This window comes from Myotis daubentonii, chromosome 6 (assembly GCF_963259705.1).
Source record: "Myotis daubentonii chromosome 6, mMyoDau2.1, whole genome shotgun sequence".
Classification (NCBI taxonomy): Eukaryota; Metazoa; Chordata; class Mammalia; order Chiroptera; family Vespertilionidae; genus Myotis; species Myotis daubentonii.
Window position 1 is genome coordinate 97,226,236 of NC_081845.1, and position 21,223 is coordinate 97,247,458.

Below are 21,223 nucleotides of genomic sequence, written 5' to 3' on the forward strand. Positions count from 1 at the left end.
GGGGACTCAACATGTCTTTTTCTTCTAACCTTCACCGGAGGATATTTTTCCATTGATTTTTAGAGAGAGTGAGAGAGGGAAAGCGCAATATCAATGTGAGAGAAACACATCAATTGGTTGCCCCCTGCAGGAGCCTGAGCAGGGCCTGTCCGGGAGGAACCTGAAACCGAAGTGCGCCCGTGACTGGAATCTTTTGGTCCACAGGCCTGCGCTCTCTCCACTGAGCCAAACAGGCAGGGCAGCTCAACATTCCTTTACATTTTTAAGGAAGTGTGGCATATATAGAAAGTGTACAAATTCTGAAGTCCCACGAACTCCCCAGCAGCTTTCAATAGGAAGTGTCTGCAGGGACGAGCTCCGGGAGAAGCTTCAGCCCACCCGGCGGCCGCGCCTGCGCCGTGGAGCCCGCGGCGGAGGCTGTCGGGAGGCAGGAAGCGCCGCCCCGCGCTCTGGCCCCTCCCCAGCCCTTCCTCGCGGATCCCCGTGCTGGCGGGCGCCCCGCTTCCGCACCCCGAGCTCCCCGCGGCGCTCCCGCCCCGCCCCGCGCCGCCCCGCGCCGCCCCGCGCTCGGTTCCCGCCCGGCCTCTGGCCCGCGGCACCAGGCCCTCGCTTTCCCGGTCCGGCCGGCAGCCCGCCGCGCGAGCACCATGGTAGGGACTGTGACGTCACAAGGAGGCGCCCTCGGGGAGAGCGCGCGGGTCGGTCGGTTGGGGTCGGGGTGGGGGTCCCGGCCGTGTCCGGGGTTCCCTCCGCCCTTAGTTCCTGCACCTCAAGTTCCCCGAGAAGACATCTGGGAGCACAGGGCTTTTTTCCCTTTTAAGGGAAAATTTAAGAGCCCGCGGGGGAGGGGAGTCAGACCTCAAGGAGCAGGTCCTCGACGGAGCCCAGGCTCCTGGGGGGCGGGGGGGACAGGGCCCCAGGGAGGCGGCGGACTGAGCGAGCCGGGAGCCCGGGGCGCCGGGGCGGTGAAGAGCGCGCGGCCTTTGGGCTCTGGCTGCCCGCACGCGCCCCGCACGCTCTCCGTGGAGGCTGAGACCTGCGCGGGGAGGCGGGTCGGACCCGGCGGAGCGAAGGCCGCTCCCCGCCTGCGTCTTCCCCGGTGACGGCTTCCCCTCTCGCCCAGTAGCTCTTCTACTCCTTCTTCAAGTCCCTTGTGGGCAAGGATGTGGTCGTGGAACTCAAGAATGACCTGAGGTAGGTTCCTGTTTCAGCAAGTCTGTAGGGGGTGGATGTGCCCAGAGCCCTGAGACCCATTTGTTTATTTATAAATAAATTTTTATTGATTTCAGAGAGGAAGGAAGAGGGAGAGATAGGAACATCAGTGACAAGAGAGATTCATGGATCGGCTGCCTCCTGCACGCCCCCCACTGGCGATGAAGCCTGCAGCCCAGGCCTGTGCCCTGATCGGGAATTGAACCGTGACCTCCTGGTTCATAAGTCAGTGCTCAACCGCTGAGCCCCACGGGCTGGCCCTGAAACCTCTTTAATTGAACAAGTGTTATTTGAGGGCTGGGTAAGGTGGGAGAGATAAAGAAATAAATGACTTGTGCCTTAAGCTGACAGATTAGCCTTGGAGTTGTTTCCTGTATTTGAAAAAAAAAAAAATACAAAGAAATACATATACTATATATAGTTAGAACAGAGGTCAGGGAGTGAAGGCATCACCATTTTTTCTGATTAAATTATATACTCCTTTGACCCAACTTCTAGAAATGTAAGAGTCAGTTCCACAAGCAAAGATGTAGGTACAAAGACGTTTGTAAGTTTTCTTTGCAGTAACCAAAAATGGAAAACAAACATCTGTCAATAGGGACTGGGTTAAACTATGGGCTTCCATGTTCCACAGCGGTCACACCGGAATGACATGTGTTGATGTGGAAAGTTGTTGCAAGATAGTGTACGTGGCATAATCTCCCCTTTGCTAAAGAAAATGTAAAGGGTAAACAGGAGACCAGTGCCTTCTATCTGTATTGCTTTTCCAACCTTTACCCCTTATATCGTAACTCCTACTCATCCTTCAGAACTTGGGATTCAGTGCTGTATCCTTGGACTTTTCCTGGTCTTTCTAGCCAAGTAGGTCCTTCTACCAGAGTCTTATTTTCTTCGTAGTGGGTGCTTCTCAAATTGTGATTTCAGAAAAATATGTTTACTGTTTATGGCCTGTCCTTCAGGCAGAACCCTGGACCCCGTTTAAGCTCACCATCGAGCCTGGTATGCAGTCGGAGTAATAAATGTGTGCGAAAGTAAAGCAGCTAACGTTTGAGAGCCTCCTATTGACTAGGCACTCTTCTGCATACACTTAACTCACTGCATTCTCATAACACCCCTGTGACGTACACCGCTGTTGCTGCTTTACATGTGAGGAAATGGAAGCTTGGATAGGTTAAGAAACTTGCTCAAGTCTATGCCACTAGTAAATGACAGCCAGAACGGAAATTAATTCTGTCTGGATTATCTTATTATTTTTTTTTTATTAGAGCAAGAGGAAGGGGGAGAGAGACATCAGTTTGTTGTTCCACTTATTTATGCATTCATTGGTTGATTCTTGTGTGTGCCCTGTTGGGGGATCAAAGCTGAAACCTTGACGTATCAGGACGGTGATCTATCAACTGAGCTGTCCAGCCAGGGCTTTTTAAAAAAGTTATAAACAGGATCATATTCTCTATGCAGTTTTGAAACTTGCTTTTCACTTAGCAGATGTGGATATTTCTCATTAGTAAAGGTGATCTTAAACTTTCTTTTTTTTTTTTTTTTTTAAATATATTTTATTGATTTTTCATAGAGCGGAAGGGAGAGGTATAGAGAGTTAGAAACATCGAAGAGAGAGGAACATGGATCAGCTGCCTCCTGCACACCTCCTACTGGGGATGTGCCCGCAACCAAGGTACATGCCCTTGGCCGGGATCGAACCTGGGACCTTTCAGTCTGCAGGCCGACGCTCTATCCACTGAGCCAAACCGGTTAGGGCGATCTTTAACTTTCTTAATGTCTGCATGGCGTCTTTATTAACCAAGACCTTGCTGTTGGACAGTTAGGCGGTTTCCAATTCTTTTTTTTTTTTTAATATATTTTATTGATTTTTTACAGAGAGGAAGGGAGAGAGATAGAGAGTTGGAAACATCGATGAGAGAGAAACATCCATCAGCTGCCTCCTGCCCATCTCCTACTGGGGATGTGCCCGCAACCCAGGTACATGCCCTTGACCGGAATCGAACCTGGGACCCTTCAGTCCGCAGGCCGACGCTCTATCCACTGAGCCAAACCGGTTTCGGCGGTTTCCAATTCTTAAAAAAAATATTTTTAAAATAGGTTTTTATTTCCTAGCCAGTTTGCCTCAGTGGGTAGAGCGTTGACCCATGGACTGAAGGGCCCCCAGGCTCGATTCTTTTCAAGGGCATGTACCTCAGCTGTGGGCTCAATTCCCAGCCCTGGTTGGGGCACGTGAGGGAGGCAACCTATTGATGTGTCTCTCTCACATTGATGTTTCTCTCTCTCTGTCTTTCCCCTTCTTTTCCACCTTCTCTAAAACTCAATGGAAAAATTTCCTCGGGTGAGGATAAAAAGTGTTTGTATTGATTTTAGAGAGAGAGGAAGGGAGAGGGATGGAGATAAAACATCGATGGAAGAGAAACATCAATATTGATAGGCTGCCTCTGCACAGCGCCCCCATCTGGGCCTGAGACCGAAACCTGGGCATGTGCTCTGACCAGGAATTGAACCGGTGACCTCTTGGTCCACAGATTGACACTCATCCACTGGGCGGTTTCCAATTCTTTAGGGAAAAAATCCTTTAAATGAGACATACATTTAAAATAGTGATACGGGCACAGGCAGTTTGACTCAGTTGATTGGAGCGTTATCCTCTATGCCAGTGGTCTGCAAACCGCGGCTTGCGAGCCACATGCAGCTCTTTGTCCCCTTGAGTGTGGCTCTACCACAGAATACCACGTGCGGGCGCGCATGTACAGTGCGATTCAAACTTCGTGGCCCATGCGCAGAAGTCGGTTTTAGGCCTGGGCGAGTCTGTTTTGAAGAAATGGCGTTAGAAGTGGGGGGTGTCAGTCGGTCGGGCAATGGGAGACGCGGGGGCTGCGGGATATGCAGCGTGGGGGAGGTACATTGTTTTGAGGTACGTTCGCTGAGGCCGACCCCTTCCAACTCTCCCGTCCACACTCGTCTTATCTGAAACAAGTATACAAGACGAGTGTGGATGGGAAAGTTGGAAGGGGTTGACCTCAGCGAACGTACCTCAATCAGATTGAGGACGTTTTTAGCAAAGGCCAGCTTAGGAGTACCCTAATTAAGTTAATAACAATGTACCTACCTATATAGTTTAAGTTTAAAAAATTTGGCTCTCAAAAGAAATTTCAGTCGTCGTACAGTTGATATTTGGCTCTGTTGACTAATGAGTTTGCCGACCACTGCCCTATGCCAAAAGGTTGCTGGTAGGACACCTGCAGGAGGCAACGTATTGATGTTTCTCTTACTCTCTCCCTCCCTTCCTCTCTAAAAATTAATAAAACCAGCCCTGGCCATCGTTGCTAGGTGGTTAGAGTGTCGACTTATGAACCAGGAGGTCACAGATCATTTCCCAGTCAGGGCACATGTTCGGATTGTGGGGCTTGATCCCCAAGGGGGGGCGGGGGTGGGGCATGCAACTGTGGATGATTCTCATCATCGATGTTTCTCTCTCTTTCCCTTTCTGAAATCTATGAAAATATATTTTTAAAACAAAACCAATGGAGAAAATAGCCTCAAGTGAAGATAAAAAAATAAATCAATAAAAACATATCCTTAGGTAAAGATTTTAAAAACAATAATTAAAAAAAGTGATACCTATTACCTGATTGTCCTTTAGAAAGTTTGAATCAATGTGTTCTCTCCCAGCAGTGTCTTCCACATTGCTATGAGATAATTGCTTAATGGGAGAAACATTGACATGGCAGAGAGTGGTGAGGAGAGGGGCTTCTACATCAGAGATTTCATTTATGATATGGGCACTGCATATGGTACTGATGGCATTGAGATGAGGGCTGCATAGAGAGACAGTGTGGGAGCCCATACCAACCCTAGGCAATTCTGTGAGATGATTTGTTTTTATTTTCCTCTTTTCTCCTCCCTGGGTCTTACACATGGCAGAAAACTTATGTTCTAGCTCCAGGTCCTAAAGCAAGGACTGTAAGATTCGAAGGAATTCCATTGGATTGGGAGAAGAGCTTTCTCTCAGGCTTGTTGTCGGACCACTTTTGTGCCAGATGTCTCGCTCTCGATGAACTGAATGAGTAATACCACCTTATATAATTCCTGGAAGTTACTCCAGCGCTGCACATGGTGGTAAAGTGCTATCAGAGGCTGTTCAACAGCCAGGGATGTGGCAAAACCACCACCGAGGCAGCAGGCCTCAGACACTGGATTTCAAAGACTTAGAATTTTACAAAAATAGGGTCCAGCAGAGCACTGCCAACTTCATTTTTGGCAAGATAAGGACATTTTTAAAAACTGCCATTTATTACAATAATTTCATTTTAAAAATTTAATACCAAAAAAATAGTAAGGACAATCAAAGAACAGCCATTCTTTAGTCCTGGCCAGGTAACTCAGTTGGTTAGAGCTTCATCCCCATATATGAGGTTGCAAGTTCGATCCCTGGTCAGGACACATACGAGAATTAACCAATGAATGCATAAATAAGTTGATTTAAAAAAAAAAAATCGATGTTTCACCTGGCCTGTGTGGCTCTGCGGTTGAGCATTCACTCATGAACCAGGAGGTCACAGTTCAATTCTCTGTCAGGGAACAAGCCTGGGTTTTGGGCTTAATTCCCAGTAGGGGGCATGCGGGAGGCAGCTAATCAATCAATAATCCTCCTATTATTGACTAGAGGCCCGGTGCACAAAAATCTGTGCATTGGAGGGGGGCCCTCAGCCCGGCCTGTGCCCTCTCGCAGTCTGGGACCCCGCGGGGGATGACCACCTGCTGGCTTAGGCCTGCTTCCTGGGGGTTGGGCCTAAGCTGGCAATCAGACATCCCTCTGGCAGCCCAGCAGCCCTCGGGAGATGTCCCCTCGCTGTACTGGTAGCCATCAGCCTGGGTTGTGGCTGAGCAGAGCTCTGTGGGAGCACACTGACCACCAGAGGGCAGCTCCTGCATTGAGCGTCTGCCCCCTGGTGGTCAGTATGTGTCATAGTGACCAGTCATTCCCAGTCTTTCTGCTGTTAGGGTCAGTTTGCATATTACCCTTTTACTATATATGATAGAGGCCTGGTACACGGGTGGGGGCCGGCTGGTTTGCCCTGAAGGGTGTCCCTGATCAGGGTGGGGGACCAGCTTGGGTGAGGGGCTGATGGCTGTTTTCAGGCTGGCCACACCCCCTTTAGGGTGGGGGTCCCCACTGGGGTGCCTGGCTAGTCTGGGTGAGGGGCTGAGGGCCGTTTTCAGGCTGGCTAGTGACTGAAGCTCCCAGCCTCTCCTTTTTTTCTTTCTTTTTTTTTATTCTGGGATTTATTTACCTTCTATAATTGAAACTTTGTTGCCGTCACTGGAGCTGAGAGCGGGCTCCTGCTCACTCCAGCTCTGAGGCCATGGCCGGCTGAAAGCAGGTATCTGGGGTTTGTTTAGCTTCTATAATTGAAACTTTGTTGCTTTCGGAGCTCAGAGCCGGCCCCGGCAGGCGGGGAACCTTGGCTTCCTCCATCACTGGAGCAAGCAAGCCTCCTGCTCACTTCAGCTATGTGGCTGCCGGCCGCCATCTTAGTTGGCAGTTAATTTGCATAGCTCGCCGATTAGCCAATGGGAAGAATAGCGAAGGTATAGTCAATTATCCTTTTTGTCTTTTATTAGGATGTTTCTATCCTTCTCCCTTCCTCTCTCTGAAATCAATAAAAACATATATTTTTTAAAAAAATCGATGTCTTTGCCCTAGCCGGTTTGGCTCAGTGGAGAGAGCGTCAGCCTGTGGACTGAAGGGTCCCAGGTTCGATTCCAGTTGCAGGCTTCATCCCCAGTAGGGGTGTGCAGGAGGCAGCTGATCAGTGATTCTCATCATTGATGTTTCTATCTCTTTCCTTCCTCTCTGAAATCAATAAAGAAAATTTTTAAAATTTATGTTTCTTTCTCTCTCCCCCTTCCTCTCTCTAAAATAAATTTTAAAGTTATTTTTAGGGGAAAAAATCGACAACCTTCAGCATACAACATGCACAATACTACTAGCCTTTGTTTCCTCTTTTGTCATGGACTCCTGACACCTTTGAGCACACATCAGTGTTTGAGAACCAGTGGTTCTAAGGAACTTAGAATCTGGTGATGACACACAGAACAGTTAGGATGAGGGTGGCCAGGTTGGAGGGTGGCCGGATTGAGGTATAAAGTAATAGGTAGGACCTTGGTTTGTAGAAATCAAACTAGAAAGAGAATTACAAAGATGTTAGACATCAGCAAACGGTAGGGACTTATGGGATATGCAGGGGAGAGATATAATTCATGGGATTTGAAGTTGTGAGACTTAGGAAAGAAGATGAACACCATCTGACAAATTTTAAAAGTTGAGAGAGAGAGCATTCCTCACTAACATTTCAGGGTCTCGAAGCATTGGGGAAGGGAGAGGGCATCTCTTGTCCAAGAGCAATGCTTTATCTACTTTATATGTGGGGCTCTGGTTCCAAATCCATACATGAAAACAGCTGATGGTCTAGGATCAGACAGAATCCTTGTTCTAAAATTGGGCAAGCTACACAACCTCTCTGAGCCTCTGGATGGTAATAGCTACTTTGTAAAGTTGCTAAAGATTATAAAAGTGGCTGTAAAAATTATACATGCTTATACAGAATACAGGAGAAATATAAGATGGTAGCTGTCATATCAAGAGTGGATTGGTGTAGGGAAAGATGTATAATCTAAAATAACACACTTCTAGGTGGTGGCGGGGGAGAAGGCAGTCCTAATATATGGTGACAGAAGATTTGACTTTGGGTGGTGAGCACATGGTACAATATACACATCTTGTAACATAGAAACTCACACCTGAAAGCTGTATGTTCATGTTGACCATTGTCACCCCAATAAAGTTAATTTAAAAATAACACTGTTCTGGAAGCACTGTCTTTCCTACTCTAGGGCTTAGGAATGCCCCCTTTTGGTTCCAGCTATTCTGGCTTTTTCAAGCCCTTGACTTCCCCAAACCATGTTCTTAGCTCTCAGGTCACCTCCGTGTTGACTTTGGTGTGAACTAATTTGGTTCTTCCTTTCCTCTGCCCCTGACAGCATCTGTGGGACCCTCCATTCTGTGGATCAGGTGAGACCAAGCAAGAGCCCAGGACTAGTCTTGGGGAAGGAGGAGGGGAGAGCTTAAGGGGGGGGGGGTACTTGTATCTTGTCTCTAGGGCTAATGATGGTGTTCATCTTCTTTCCTTAGTATCTCAACATCAAACTTACTGACATCAGCGTCACAGACCCTGAGAAATACCCTCACATGGTGAGTGAGGGATGGTGGAAAAGAGCAAGCACCTGTAAACACAGGAGGCCCCTGGGTATGGAGGACATTTTTAAGAGTGTTTTCACGTTTGCCTACCTTTGTCTAGTTATCAGTGAAGAACTGCTTCATCCGGGGCTCAGTGGTCCGCTATGTGCAGTTGCCTGCAGATGAGGTGGACACGCAGCTACTACAGGATGCAGCGAGGAAGGAGGCCCTGCAGCAGAAACAGTGATGCAGCGACTCCACCCCTTCCCTCTTCCATTAGTGATCCTTGACCTGGGGTCCCAGCCCAGGCCCCCTCCTTCATACTTGAGATGTTGTGTTTATTGTTTTTCAATATTGAAGGCGCTTTTTTTTTTTTAAAAAAGGGGGTGGGGGGGAGATGAGTAGATGAGAGGACTAATTAGTGGGGAGCAGCCATCCTCGGTGAGAAGGGAAGGTACGTTGTCGGGGAACTGCAGTGTTCCTGGTCCCCAGCACCTGCCCTTCCTCCTTCCCCAGAGATGCCGGGAGAACCTAGATCTCTCCAGGGCGGCCTGTGACTCACTTGGGGATGGAAGGGCTCTGTCCCGCATCGGGAATAAAGTGTTGGTGCACATTTCTGGTGTGTGTGTGTTTGGGGAGGAGGCTGGAGGGGGGAAAGGGATGTTGAACGCATCAAGCTCCTGCCCTTGATTACCCCGGCCCAGCATGACCTGCCACTGCGCTGGGTAAGCCCGGGTTCCCCGAACGCGCCTCTCCCACCGGGTGCCCGCTGCCCGCCCTTCGCCGTGACCGTTGTCAAATGAGACGCGATGCGGCCGATTCCCCCTCAGCCCAGGGCACGCCGACGTCTGGCAGATGCATTCCAACGAGTGACCTGTTCGCACTGTCGGGGGCCGCGCCTTCCCGCTCCCGCCTCGCCAGCCCCGCCCGCGGCGCCGCTTCCGCCGCCCTCCGGCCGGTGGCGCGAGGACCCGCGCGGGGTGCCCGCGGCGGCGCCTGTCGGGAGCGCCCGACCGGAGCGCGGTCCTAGGGCGCCCCCGTCCTGTGCCCGCGCCCGACCGGTGCCCGTGCCCGTGCCCGTGCCCGCGCCCGCGCCTTCCTCCGAGCGCGGGGACGGCGCGCCCCGGGCCGCTATCCGAGGGCGGCGCACGCAGGCGGGGCCCGGCCGCCCACGCAGGACCCGCGGCCGGAAGCGCTCGTTGTCACAAAGGGGCCCACGTGGGTGCCGACGGCTCGGGCGGCGGGCCCAGGAGCCAGGGTCGCCCGGAGAGCTGCCCACTGTCCCGGCCGCCCGACTCCTCGGCCCCGGCAGCCAAGCCGGTCCAGCTTCGGCCGGCGCCGGCTCCGTCCGCCCCCCCCGTCCCCCAGTACGTACCTGCGGCCCGAGCCGCGTCCCGCCGGAGCCGAGGGGCTCCTCCCGCTCCCCCTCTCCCCGAGTCCGCGGTCCCGGGCCGTCCCCGTCGTCACCACCACTCCGACAGCCAGACCCTGGGCTCTTGAGGCCTGACCAGACCCCCCAAATCCGGGGGCCTGGCGCCCGCGGTAGAGGAGCCATGCGGGTCCCCTGTTGACTCAGGTAGGACCCAGGTCCCTCAGTCTTGCGTCTCTCCTTCCCCTAGGTCTTTGCCGCCAGGGTCGGACCCTGCAGAGCCATGTCCATCCTCTACGTCTCCCCGCACCCCGATGCCTTCCCCAGCCTCCGAGCCCTCATCGCCGCGCGCTACGGGGAGGCTGGGGAGGGCCCGGGCTGGGGAGGGGCCCATCCGCGCATCTGTCTTCAGCCGCCTCCGGCGAGCAGGACCCCCTTCCCCCCACCCCGCCTGCCCGCCCTGGAGCAGGGGCCCGGTGGGCTCTGGGTGTGGGGGGCCCCTGCCGTGGCCCAGCTGCTGTGGCCCGCAGGCCTGGGGGGCCCTGGGGGCAGCCGGGCCGCCGTCCTCGTCCAGCAGTGGGTCAGCTACGCCGACACGGAGCTAGTACCAGCTGCCTGTGGGGCAACGCTGCCCGCCTTGGGACTGCGCGGCTCCGTCCAGGACCCCCAGGTGAGTGGGGAAGACGACGGAGGGGGAGGAGAAGGAAGCAAGAGTTGGGATGGGTAATGAGACAGCGATAGTGTGTCGGTGAGGAAAAAGGTTGATCAAGCCCCAGATTGCCACCTGGTAACCTCTCTGAGCCTTGGTCTTCCTTTTGTCCCTGAAAACTTTAGTTTTCATGTTGAGAAGATTAAAAGACGTGTGCAGAGCACATGGTCTAGTACCAGGCGCTTTGGAGTGAGTAAAAGTTTGATGAGTCTGAAACCCACATAGAAGTTACTATGAATTGTAGGGAAAAAGTGGGTGAGGGAGAGATGAGAAGAGGCAGGTAGGGCCAGGAGAGATAAGGATGGGGGTTGGGGGGACATGAAATGAGGGGGAAGGAGTGAGAGAACCACACCAGATTGTAACCAAGTCCTTCCAGAGTGGGGCTGTGCCTTCTGGTCCTAATCTCACACATGGTACATACTTAGTATTTCTTGAATGAATGAATGAATGAATGAATGAATGAATGAATATGTGACTTAGACCCTGGCTGGCTGCCTCATACCCTGATTACACTATCTAAAATAGAGGCCCCCTCTTTGGAATTCCTCAACCTGATTTTTTATTTTTTTTTATTTTTCTTCATAGCACTTAAGGGGAAAAATAGGGTAATGTATTATATATTTGTTCATTTATTGTCTCCCAATTAGAATGTAAACTCCCGTCAGGTCAGGGGCCCTGTTCAAATTCTCCCCTTGTTCCTTAGAGAGGTATGTGGCATGTAGTAGGTGCTTAACAAATATTGTTGAAGCAATTATTGTGTTGCCTTATGTAATCTTTAACTTCTTGTACTTAGTATATTGCAACTGATAAGTGTGCAGTAGGAATTTTCTGAATGAATGAAGCAACAAGGGCCACACGTGGGTGCCCCTTTAAAATATATATTTTTTAAAAATATATTTTTAGTGATTTCAGAGAGGAAGGGAGAGGGAGAGAGAGATAGAAACAGAAATGATGAGAGAATCATTGGTCATCTGCCTCCTGCACACCCCACGCTGAGAATCGAGCCCGCAACCTGGACATGTGCCCTTGACCGGAATTGAACCTGGGACCTTCAGTTGCAGGCCAACACTCTGTCCACCTAGCCAAACCGGCTAGGGCAGGGCTTCTCTTTATTTTGACCGTTTCAAAGAAGATGAAACGGGCCTCCAAGGCCATGATTTGTGGGAGTGGAAGGAGGCCGAGCCCTGTCTCATATCCCTTCCCCTTCCGGCTAGGCTGCACTGGGGGCCCTGGGAAGGGCCCTGAGCCCCTTGGAAGAGTGGCTTCGGCAGCACACCTACCTGGCCGGGGAGGCTCCCACGTTGGCTGACCTGGCGGCTGTCACAGCCTTGCTGCTGCCCTTCCGATATGTGAGTCACTCGGGCCTGGGGAGGAATAGGGGCAGTTCCTCTCTGGCCTCACTAAAGGGTGACTAAGGATAGTTGATTTCTTTTCCCCTTCCCAGGTCCTGGATCCCTGTGTGCGCCGGATCTGGGGTAACGTCACTCGCTGGTTCATCACCTGTGTCCAGCAGCCAGAATTCCGGGCCGTGCTGGGAGAGGTGGTTCTGTATTCAGGGGCCAGGCCTCTCTTCCAACAGCCAGGTAAGGAAGGGGGGGGGGGGGAGGGGCTCCTTGCGGCCTCCCATGCAGCTCACATTCTTATCTTAGAATGGCAGAATCCCTGGAGCAGGGGCCTGCAGGAGGGCACGGTGGGAGGTCAGCATGGGGAAACCCTTGGGCAGCCGGAATGACCGTCTGAGACACAGCAGCACCTTCACAGAGGGCCTCAGCGGCTAAGTCTGCATTTCTGGGCCTCTCACCAGGCCCTGAGGTCACTGCACCTCCAAAGACACCTGCTCAACTGAAGAAAGAGGCAAAGAAACGGGAGAAACTAGAGAAATTCCAACAGAAGCAGAAGATCCAACAGCAGCAACCACTGCCCAGGGAGGTGAGAGGCTAAGGGGAGAGCTGAACAGGATGCTGGTGTCAGGGTGGGGGCAAGGGGAGAGGCTGATCCCTGAGCCTGAGTCCGTGTCTTTCCCTCCCAAGCAGAAGAAACCGAAACCAGAGAAGAGGGAGAAGCAGGATCCTGGAGTTATTACCTATGACCTCCCAACCCCGCCCGGGGAGAAGAAAGGTCCGGTCGGGGGGGACCCCTCACCGCCCCCCCACCTCAGGCCTCCTCAGCTGCTGCTGCTCCCGTGTCCCTTCACGCCTGTCCTTGCTCCCACCCCTTTTCTTGGTGAAGATTTGCGGAGGCCCAGGCCCTTCTCTGCTGGGCCACTGTCCTCTCCCCAGCGGCCCAGCCTCCACACTGATGCCTGCCTTCCTCTCCCCCAGACATCAGTGGCTCTATGCCCGACTCCTACAGCCCTCAGTACGTGGAGGCAGCCTGGTACCCGTGGTGGGAGCAGCAGGGCTTCTTTAAGCCAGAGTATGGAGTGAGTGGCGCCGCCACCCAGGCTGGAGGGGGAGGGCGTGGGGGTGGTGACGTGGAGTCTTAGCATGCGCCCATCCTTCCTCCCCCATAGCGTTCCAGCGTGTCAGCACCTAATCCACGGGGCATCTTCATGATGTGCATCCCACCCCCAAACGTGACAGGCTCCCTGCACCTGGGCCACGCGCTCACCAACGCCATCCAGGACTCCCTGACCCGCTGGTGAGCTCCGGTCCTCTCCCAACTGCTTCCCTCCGCTCCCTTCCCTTCTCTTCCCTGATGGCCCTCCTGCCTCTCTCCTTCCATTCTGGCCCTCAGCTCTGCCCCCTGGTGGTGGTACACTTCTCTGTCATTCCCTCCCCTCTGAGCACTTGCTAATAGCATCCTCCCCTGGTCAATAACCAACACTTCCCTCCTTCCTCTTGCTATTAGAAATCATATTACTTTGAGTTAAACAAGAAATACGTGAAATATTCTTGTTGTAAGAAATGTAAAACTTCAAGTCTCCTTGATAACCCCCTCCAGACCTACTTCCCAAGACTTAGCCTTTGTTATCACTTTGTGGATCTTTCTAGATCTTCCCTGTCTATTACTCATAGGTACATGTACCCATAGAAATTTATAGTTTTCTTTTGGGTGGATTTTTTTTTTCTGTCATGCTATTCTTCAGCTTTCTTCTTACACTGAATGGTTTGTCTTAGAGATCTTTCCTTACCCTTATCCACAGACTGACCTCATTCTCTTTCATTGCCCTGTAGCATTCCATACTGTGACTATGCCATATAGAGTCACTTTCTAAAAAAAAAAAAAAAAAAAATTAATGGTTGTTTCTAATTTTTCTCTGCTGAAAATCGCTTGAATGCACATTCCTGCACAAGCTTTCTCAGGCACAGAGACACTTCTGTGGCGTAGCTACTGGGAAGTGACACTGCTAGGGCAGAGGGGCATGCCTATGTTAAGTACAAACCGAAGCGCCACGGTGCCCTACAAAAGAGCTTTACCACTTACATCTCCCTGTGAGGGTATTCGTTTACCGTGGCCTTGCTAACTCTGGGCGTTATCTTCATTTTGCTAAGATGGACAAAAAAAATGGCACCTATGTAATTTCTGATTGCCAGTGAGCTGTGCCGCTTCCTGTGTCTGGGCCGGTCTGGTTTCCCCTATGTGAACTGTCTGTGCGTCTCTATCGTTTGCCCATCTTTCTATTGATTGATTCTTTGTTGTTTTCTTCTTCTTTAATTGGTTGTTGGGTGATTCTTTACATAATTTGGGTATTGTTTTTTTTTAAATATAATTTTATTGATTTCAGAGAGGAAGGGGGGGAAGAGAGAGATAGAAACATCAATGATGAGAGAGAAACACTGATTGGCTGCCTCCTGCACGCCCCACACTGGGGACGGAGCCTACAACCCAGGCATGTACCCTGACCGGAATCGAACCGTGACCTCCAGGTTCATAGGTCAACACTCAACCACTGAGCCACGCTGGCCAGGCTGGGTATTGTTTTTTTATTTGTTATATATTGTAAATGTTTACTCCTGTTCTAGCACTTGCTTCTCCTCCCTCTGCCTTATAAACCTGCCCCACTGTCAATAGTTTAATTAGTTAACAGATATAGAGTTAATATTCTAGGTGACAAATTCCTTTAAAAAGTATTTTAAGTCCTGGCCAGTGTTTCTCAGTGGGTTGAACAAGGTCCCATGCACCCAAAGGTCACTGGTTCCATTCCTGGTCAGGGTACATGATCCTCAGCAGGGGATGTGCAGGAGGCAGCCGATTGATGCTTCTCTCTCTCTCCCTCTCCCTTCCTCTCTCTAAAATCAATAAAAACATTTTTTAAAAAAAGCATTTTAAAACAACTTTTTATCTTTGGAAACCAGGGTTATTTATTATATTTTAAGTTTTGAGACATTTTTCTAGTTTCCTAAATTAATTTAATCAAAAAATATTAGTTAATTACTAAATTAATTAATCAAAAAATATTTCAGGACATCACTGTGTGCCAGCGCTGCTTTGGATATTGGGGGATAATGTCAGATTTAGTATTTTGCAAGGAATTGAGAGCTGGCAAAGTTTTATTAAATACATATAACAAGAATGGCCAAGTTATTTACATGAGAATAGAGTGAACACTTCTTACAAAACTCTTAGGGTAGCCACATTTTTTCTACCAAACATGATTTAAATAAGGTGTTAGAAAATACCATTGCTTAAATGGAGTAGATTTATGTCAATATTTTAGAATAAAAAATGTGAAAATAAAATAATGTGAAAAACAGCTTTAAATATCTCCACCAATAAGACATTATAAAAATGAGTTGAAAAGCTATATTTTTTCTTTTTCTTCCTCCAGCAGAGAATAGGGTGCTTTTCTACAAATATCCATGGCATTGATTTATTTTTATTATTTTTAATATATTTTATTGATTTGAGAGAGGAAGGGAGAGAGAGAGAGAGAGAAACATCAATGATGAGAGAGAATCATGGATCAGCTGCCTCTTGCACACCCCCTGCTGGGGATTGAGCCCATAACCTGGGCATGTGCCCTTGACCGGAATCGAACCCAGGACCCCTCAGTCCGTAGTTCGACGCTCTATCCACTGTGCCAAACCAGCCAGGGCCATTGATTTATTTTTTGCTAATTTTATGTGATTCCCAAGAGATACTTTTAGTGAAAAAATAGTTCTATCTTCCTTTCTTGTGCTTAACTTCTTTAATAATAATATTTAATAATATCTTGACGTTCAGAAAATGTTCGTGTCCTTTATTTATTTTTTCATATATTTTATTGATTTGAGAGAGGAAGGGAGAGAGAGAGAGAAACATCAGTGATGAGAGAGAATCATTGATCGGCTGCCTCCTGCATGCCCCACACGGGATCAAGCTCTGACCGAGAATCGACCATGACCTTCTGGTTCATAGGTGGATGCTGAACCACTGAACCACTCTGGCCGGGCTGTGCATGTCCTTTATGGCATATAAGCAGCATTTCTATCAGTTACCTGCAAGAGAATGGAGTTGCTGCAATCCCTGCGCCCAGGGAGACCTGAACATAGTGAGAGAAACAGACTAGAAGAATGAATACAGCCCTGGCTGGTATGCAGAGTGGTTAGACCGAGAACCTGGATTGTGGGTTCGATCCCAGGCCCTGGTTGGGTGCATGTGGAAGGCAACCCATCGGTGTTTCTCTCTTTCCCTCACTCTCCCTTCCCCTCCCTCCCTCCCTTCCACTCTCTCTAAAAAATCAATGGGAAAAATATCCTCGGTGAGGGTTAAAAAACAGAACATGATACAGTTGGATGATTCATTGAAAACAGTGTGTGTGTGAACAGAGGGTGATGGCGTTTCTGTCGTGATTTCCTCTCCCCCCGGAACGCACCTCGTACTGCAGGGAAAGGAGGCCCCTGTGCCTCACACAGGGCTTCAGAGGGGCCTGCAGACCACGGTTTCGCTCTCATTCCTCTGGTTAATTCCCTAAAACACTACTGGCTTCCTGTCATTTTCTCAAAATGGTCTGCCACTTGCTTTTTTTTTTTTTTTTTTTAATATGTTTTTATTGATTTCAGAGAGGGAGAAAGAGAGAGAAACATCAATGATGAGAGATGATCGGCTGCCTCCTGTGCACCCCACACTGGGGATTGAGCCCGCAACCTGGGCATGTGCCCTTGACTGGACTTGAAACTGGGACCCTTCAGTCCACAGGCCGACGCTCTATCCATTGAGCCAAACCAGCGAGGGCTACCACTTGCTTTTTAACTTCACTGAGAGGTGTTGCTGTTCTGAGGTTTTGCGTTTTGCTGTAATTAGTTCAACAATGTTCTTAGATTTCATCCTGCGTGTCTGGTTTAGGATGGCCTCTCCTGCCTCAAAGTTACACACATGGCCACCTGTGTTACTGACTTCTTTATTTAATTTTTGGAAAACGATGTCATTTTCTGAGACTTTTCTTATAGTTCTGTTTTTCTATACTGATTTCTTTAATCTGACTAGAAATTATTTATTTATTTATTGTTAATCCTCACTTAAGGGTTTTTTCCATTGATTTTTAGAGAGAATGGAAGGGAGGGAGAAAGAGAGGGAAACCAGTGTCTCTCTCTTACATCAATTGGTTGCCTCCCATACATGCCCTGACCCAGGATTGAACTGCAACCCAGGTACGTGCACTTGACTGGGAATCAAACCCGTGACCCTGCAGTGCTGGAGCTGACACTGTAACCACTGAGAAACACCAACCAGAGCTTACTATAATTTATTTTCGAGAATATTGGGAAGCAGGGAGATGTTTTTCCAACTAAGTATTTAGTTGTTCCAAAAAAATCTTGAATTTTTTTCCTTTTTCATACTGATAGGAAATGCCACCCAGGACAGATACTAAATTGGCTTGGATCTGTTTCCAGTCACTGTTTTGTTCCCTTCCATGTGTAACTTTGTTCCTATGTTGTAGCTGATTGCTTGAATAATCATAATTTTCTCATACGTTTTGCTATCTAGTTGGGCAGGAGCTTCCTCTTTGTTCTTTTGCCAAATTGCTTTGGCTATCCTTGCCATGTCCTCCCCAGACTGAAACTTTAGAATTGGGGTCCCTCTCCACTGCCCTTTTCCCTCCCGAGCCCATTGACTTCCAACCCCCAAAGCCCCTCCAGGTGCCAGCTCTGCCGCCCACTCACTGCTGCCCTCGGCGCTCTTCCCACAGGCACCGCATGCGCGGGGAGACCACCCTGTGGAACCCCGGCTGTGACCACGCGGGCATCGCCACGCAGGTGGTCGTGGAGAAGAAGCTCTGGCGCGAGCGGGGGCTGACCCGCCACCAGCTGGGCCGCGAGGCCTTTCTGCGGGAGGTCTGGCAGTGGAAGGAGGAGTGAGTGTGCAGCAGCCCTGCCCCCGCCCCTGGCCCCGTCACCTGCGCCCCTGGTCACAGGCTACACAGAACCTCTCACAGAGGCCAAGGGTCGGTGGCTTCAGGACGAGGTCCATTTCAGAGAACGAGGGGTCCCCGCGCTGCCCCGCCAGCCCCCGATGACTCCCTGCAGCCGGCCTGAGAGCTGATGCGCCTCCTGTCCGCTCCAGGAAAGGGGACCGGATTTACCACCAGCTGCGGAAGCTCGGCAGCTCCTTGGACTGGGATCGAGCCTGTTTCACCATGGACCCCGTGAGTGTAGAGGGCGCCTGCTGTGCCCTCCGCGGGTTGGACCCACACGGAAGCGCCGAGGGCTCAGCTGCAGAGCTCATGTCTGGTCCCGGGTCATGACCCTCTGTGTCCCCTGCCCCTCTGGGAGCTCCACGGGCCTGTGCTCCCAGGATTGCCTGCGCTGGCACCCTGCCATCCCCAGCATCATCAGGCCCGTGCCTGTCCTTGTGTTCCCAAAGCCCCCTCCATGGTCCCCTCTCCCCTCAGGAGCGCATGTCCCCTTTGCAGCCCTCGGAGGGGTCTGGGTGCTGGGCAGTGGGACTCTGGACCCTGCTGCCCTGGAAATTCTGCCTGGCCCACTCCCTGCTCCCCTAGAAACTGTCCGTGGCTGTGACAGAGGCCTTTGTCCGGCTCCACGAGGAAGGCATCATCTACCGCAGTACCCGCCTCGTCAACTGGTCCTGCACCCTCAACTCTGCCATCTCCGACATCGAGGTGTGCCCCGCCCGGGACCTCCAGCCCCACCCCAGCCCCGGGCTCCGGGCCCCGGGCCCCGGGCGGCTTTTCCTAACACCCCCTTCACAGGTGGACAAGAAGGAGCTGACGGGTCGCACCCTGCTCTCTGTGCCTGGCTACAAGGAAAAGGTGGAGTTTGGGGTCCTCATCTCCTTTGCTTACAAGGTCCAAGGCTCAGGTAGGAGCCAGGGGGTCACCAGGATCCTGGGCTGGATGGGGTCGGGGGCAGGAGGGGACCAGCGCTGAGATCATAAGGTCGCCTGTCACCCCAGAGAGCGATGAGGAGGTGGTGGTGGCGACAACTCGGATCGAGACAATGTTGGGAGATGTGGCCGTAGCTGTGCACCCCAAAGATCCCAGATACCAGGTGTGGCGAGGGTGCTGCCGTGTGGGGGCGGGGTTTACTGGCTGACGGGCCCCCGCGAAGGAGAGAGGGTTGATTAGATGGTCACCTTGGGTCCCTGTCCAGCCTGCAGAGGGCATTGGAGTGTTGGACAGCCAGGGCCCTGGGAGGGGGAGGGCCGGCCTTCGTGTGTTGAGGCCCCTCTGTTCCCAGCACCTGAAGGGGAGGAGCGTGGTCCACCCGTTCCTGTCTCGCAGCCTGCCCGTGGTCTTCGATGATTTCGTGGACATGGAGTTCGGCACAGGTGAGCAAGGGGCTGTCCTGAGGGGCAGGAGGGAGCTACGAGGTGCATCCCACACCCCTCGTCCCTCTGAAGGACAAGAACACAGGCTTCAGCTAAACAGACAGGCCTTCGCCTGGTTCTCAGGACTGTCACGGGGAAGTGGGGGACAGGCGGCCTCCAGCAAAAGGGGGTGCATGTGGGAAGGGACGCATTGAGTCCTCGTGGCCCTGGCACCCCCGTGTACACCCCAGGTGCGGTGAAGATCACCCCTGCACATGACCAGAATGACTACGAGGTCGGGCGGAGGCACGGGCTGGAGGCCATCAGCATCATGGACTCCCGGGGGGCCCTGGTCAATGTGCCCCCCCCTTTCCTGGTGAGACTGCCTGGGTGTGGGGCCAGGTCCCGAGGCGGCGGGGTCCCACAGCACAGCCATGACGAGGCCTGTTCCCCCAGGGCCTGCCCAGGTTTGAGGCCCGGAAGGCGGTGCTGGCAGCGTTGAAGGAGCGGGGCCTGTTCCGTGGCATCCAGGACAACCCCATGGTGGTGCCGCTTTGCAAGTGAGGGCGGGGGCCCGAGAAAGGGGGGTGGCTCCTCAGGGGCTCCCCCCCCAACCTCCCCACCTGTGTGTACCTGCAGCCGGTCCAAGGACGTGGTGGAGCCCCTGCTGCGGCCGCAGTGGTACGTGCGCTGCGGGGAGATGGCCCGGGCGGCCAGTGCAGCCGTGGCTCGGGGCGACCTCCGCATCCTGCCTGAGGCCCACCGGCGCACCTGGCACGCCTGGATGGACAATATCCGGTGCGTGGCTCGCTGGGAGGGGCTGGGAGGACTGAGCGCTGGCCAGGCACCGCCTCCCCCTGACTCCTCACGCCCTCTGCAGGGACTGGTGCATCTCCCGGCAGCTGTGGTGGGGCCATCGCATCCCAGCCTACTTCGTCACTGTCCGCGACCCAGCCGTTCCCCCCGGGGAGGTGAGCACATCTGGGGGCGCTGGGTTTGTTGGGTCCTTGGTGGGAGGCAGGGTCGGGCAAGGCAGGGGTGCCCCCTGGGTATTCATGGCACCTGTGGCAGGATCCCGACGGGCGGTACTGGGTGAGCGGGCGCAGCGAGGCCGAGGCCCGTGAGAAGGCAGCCAAGGAGTTTGGAGTGTCCCCTGACAAGATCAGCCTCCAGCAAGGCAAGGCAGGGCCTTGGGGGTGGGGGGCAGGGCCTCGTCTCAGATCCTCACCTCTGACCTCCGACCTTTGGCTTCCCTCAGATGAGGACGTATTGGACACCTGGTTTTCCTCTGGCCTCTTCCCCTTCTCCATCCTGGGCTGGCCCAACCAGGTACGTCCTTGAGGCCAGCTCAGGTGGGGCAGGGTCTTGAGGTGGGTGCTCAGCTCCCCGTCACGCTCTGCTCTGCCGCAGTCAGAGGACCTGAGTGTGTTCTACCCGGGGACCCTGCTGGAGACGGGCCACGACATCCTCTTCTTCTGGGTGGCCCGGATGGTCATGCTGGGCCTGCAGCTCACCGGCAGGCTGCCCTTCCGAGAGGTGCGTGGCCGGCCGAGGCCTCCCGCTCAGGCTCACACGGCCGGGCCCTGGGCGGGGCTCCTGGACGACTGGGTGGGCTGTGGGGATTGGGCACCTCCTGGGACCTGCTCGGTGATTGTGCCCGGGCTTCCCAGAGGAGGGACTCCTCTAAGCCCATGAAGGTGCCGGCGGGGCTGGCGGGACACCAAGGGACTTGAGGTTCAGAGTGGGGCGAGATGCAGGGCGGGGGCGGCCAGGGGGGCCTGGTGGGGAAGCGGAGCCCCACAGCCCCTTCCTGCCTCAGGTCTACCTACACGCCATCGTGCGCGATGCCCATGGCCGGAAGATGAGCAAGTCTCTGGGCAATGTCATCGACCCCCTGGATGTCATCCACGGAGTCTCCCTGCAGGTGGGTGCCCGGCAGCCGGGAGGCCTTGGGGAGGGCTGCTGGGCTGTGGCCATGCCCTGACCCCTCCCACTGCACCCT

General features: G+C 52.6%; 2 protein-coding genes across 4 annotated transcripts in view; both read left to right on the top strand.

Moving 5' to 3' along the window:
* VARS1 (valyl-tRNA synthetase 1) overlaps positions 1 to 21,223 on the top strand; it is an 88,246-nt gene that overhangs the window by 64,426 nt on the left and 2,597 nt on the right. Inside the window, exons 1-22 of one of the 3 annotated variants that reach the window (XM_059702325.1) lie at positions 9,479 to 9,822; positions 10,075 to 10,494; positions 11,748 to 11,882; positions 11,978 to 12,116; positions 12,338 to 12,462; positions 12,564 to 12,651; positions 12,855 to 12,955; positions 13,046 to 13,173; positions 17,645 to 17,809; positions 18,019 to 18,100; positions 18,455 to 18,574; positions 18,665 to 18,773; positions 18,868 to 18,962; positions 19,152 to 19,242; positions 19,473 to 19,597; positions 19,678 to 19,781; positions 19,861 to 20,019; positions 20,102 to 20,192; positions 20,293 to 20,398; positions 20,480 to 20,550; positions 20,632 to 20,757; positions 21,041 to 21,145. In XM_059702325.1, coding sequence (XP_059558308.1) covers positions 10,108 to 10,494; positions 11,748 to 11,882; positions 11,978 to 12,116; positions 12,338 to 12,462; positions 12,564 to 12,651; positions 12,855 to 12,955; positions 13,046 to 13,173; positions 17,645 to 17,809; positions 18,019 to 18,100; positions 18,455 to 18,574; positions 18,665 to 18,773; positions 18,868 to 18,962; positions 19,152 to 19,242; positions 19,473 to 19,597; positions 19,678 to 19,781; positions 19,861 to 20,019; positions 20,102 to 20,192; positions 20,293 to 20,398; positions 20,480 to 20,550; positions 20,632 to 20,757; positions 21,041 to 21,145 — 2,652 coding nt within the window. In that variant the 5' untranslated portion in view covers positions 9,479 to 9,822; positions 10,075 to 10,107. Of the gene's footprint in view, positions 1 to 9,478; positions 9,823 to 10,074; positions 10,495 to 11,747; positions 11,883 to 11,977; positions 12,117 to 12,337; positions 12,463 to 12,563; positions 12,652 to 12,854; positions 12,956 to 13,045; positions 13,174 to 17,644; positions 17,810 to 18,018; positions 18,101 to 18,454; positions 18,575 to 18,664; positions 18,774 to 18,867; positions 18,963 to 19,151; positions 19,243 to 19,472; positions 19,598 to 19,677; positions 19,782 to 19,860; positions 20,020 to 20,101; positions 20,193 to 20,292; positions 20,399 to 20,479; positions 20,551 to 20,631; positions 20,758 to 21,040; positions 21,146 to 21,223 lie in introns of those variants that run through there. The other 2 variants (XM_059702326.1, XM_059702327.1) reach the window with 2 other exon arrangements.
* LSM2 (LSM2 homolog, U6 small nuclear RNA and mRNA degradation associated) lies at positions 514 to 9,068 on the top strand. Its single transcript, XM_059702435.1, has 5 exons — positions 514 to 650; positions 1,127 to 1,194; positions 8,260 to 8,290; positions 8,411 to 8,470; positions 8,577 to 9,068. The coding sequence occupies exons 1-5, from the start codon at positions 648 to 650 to the stop codon at positions 8,700 to 8,702; spliced, it is 288 nt and encodes a 95-aa protein (XP_059558418.1). The 5' UTR covers positions 514 to 647; the 3' UTR covers positions 8,703 to 9,068.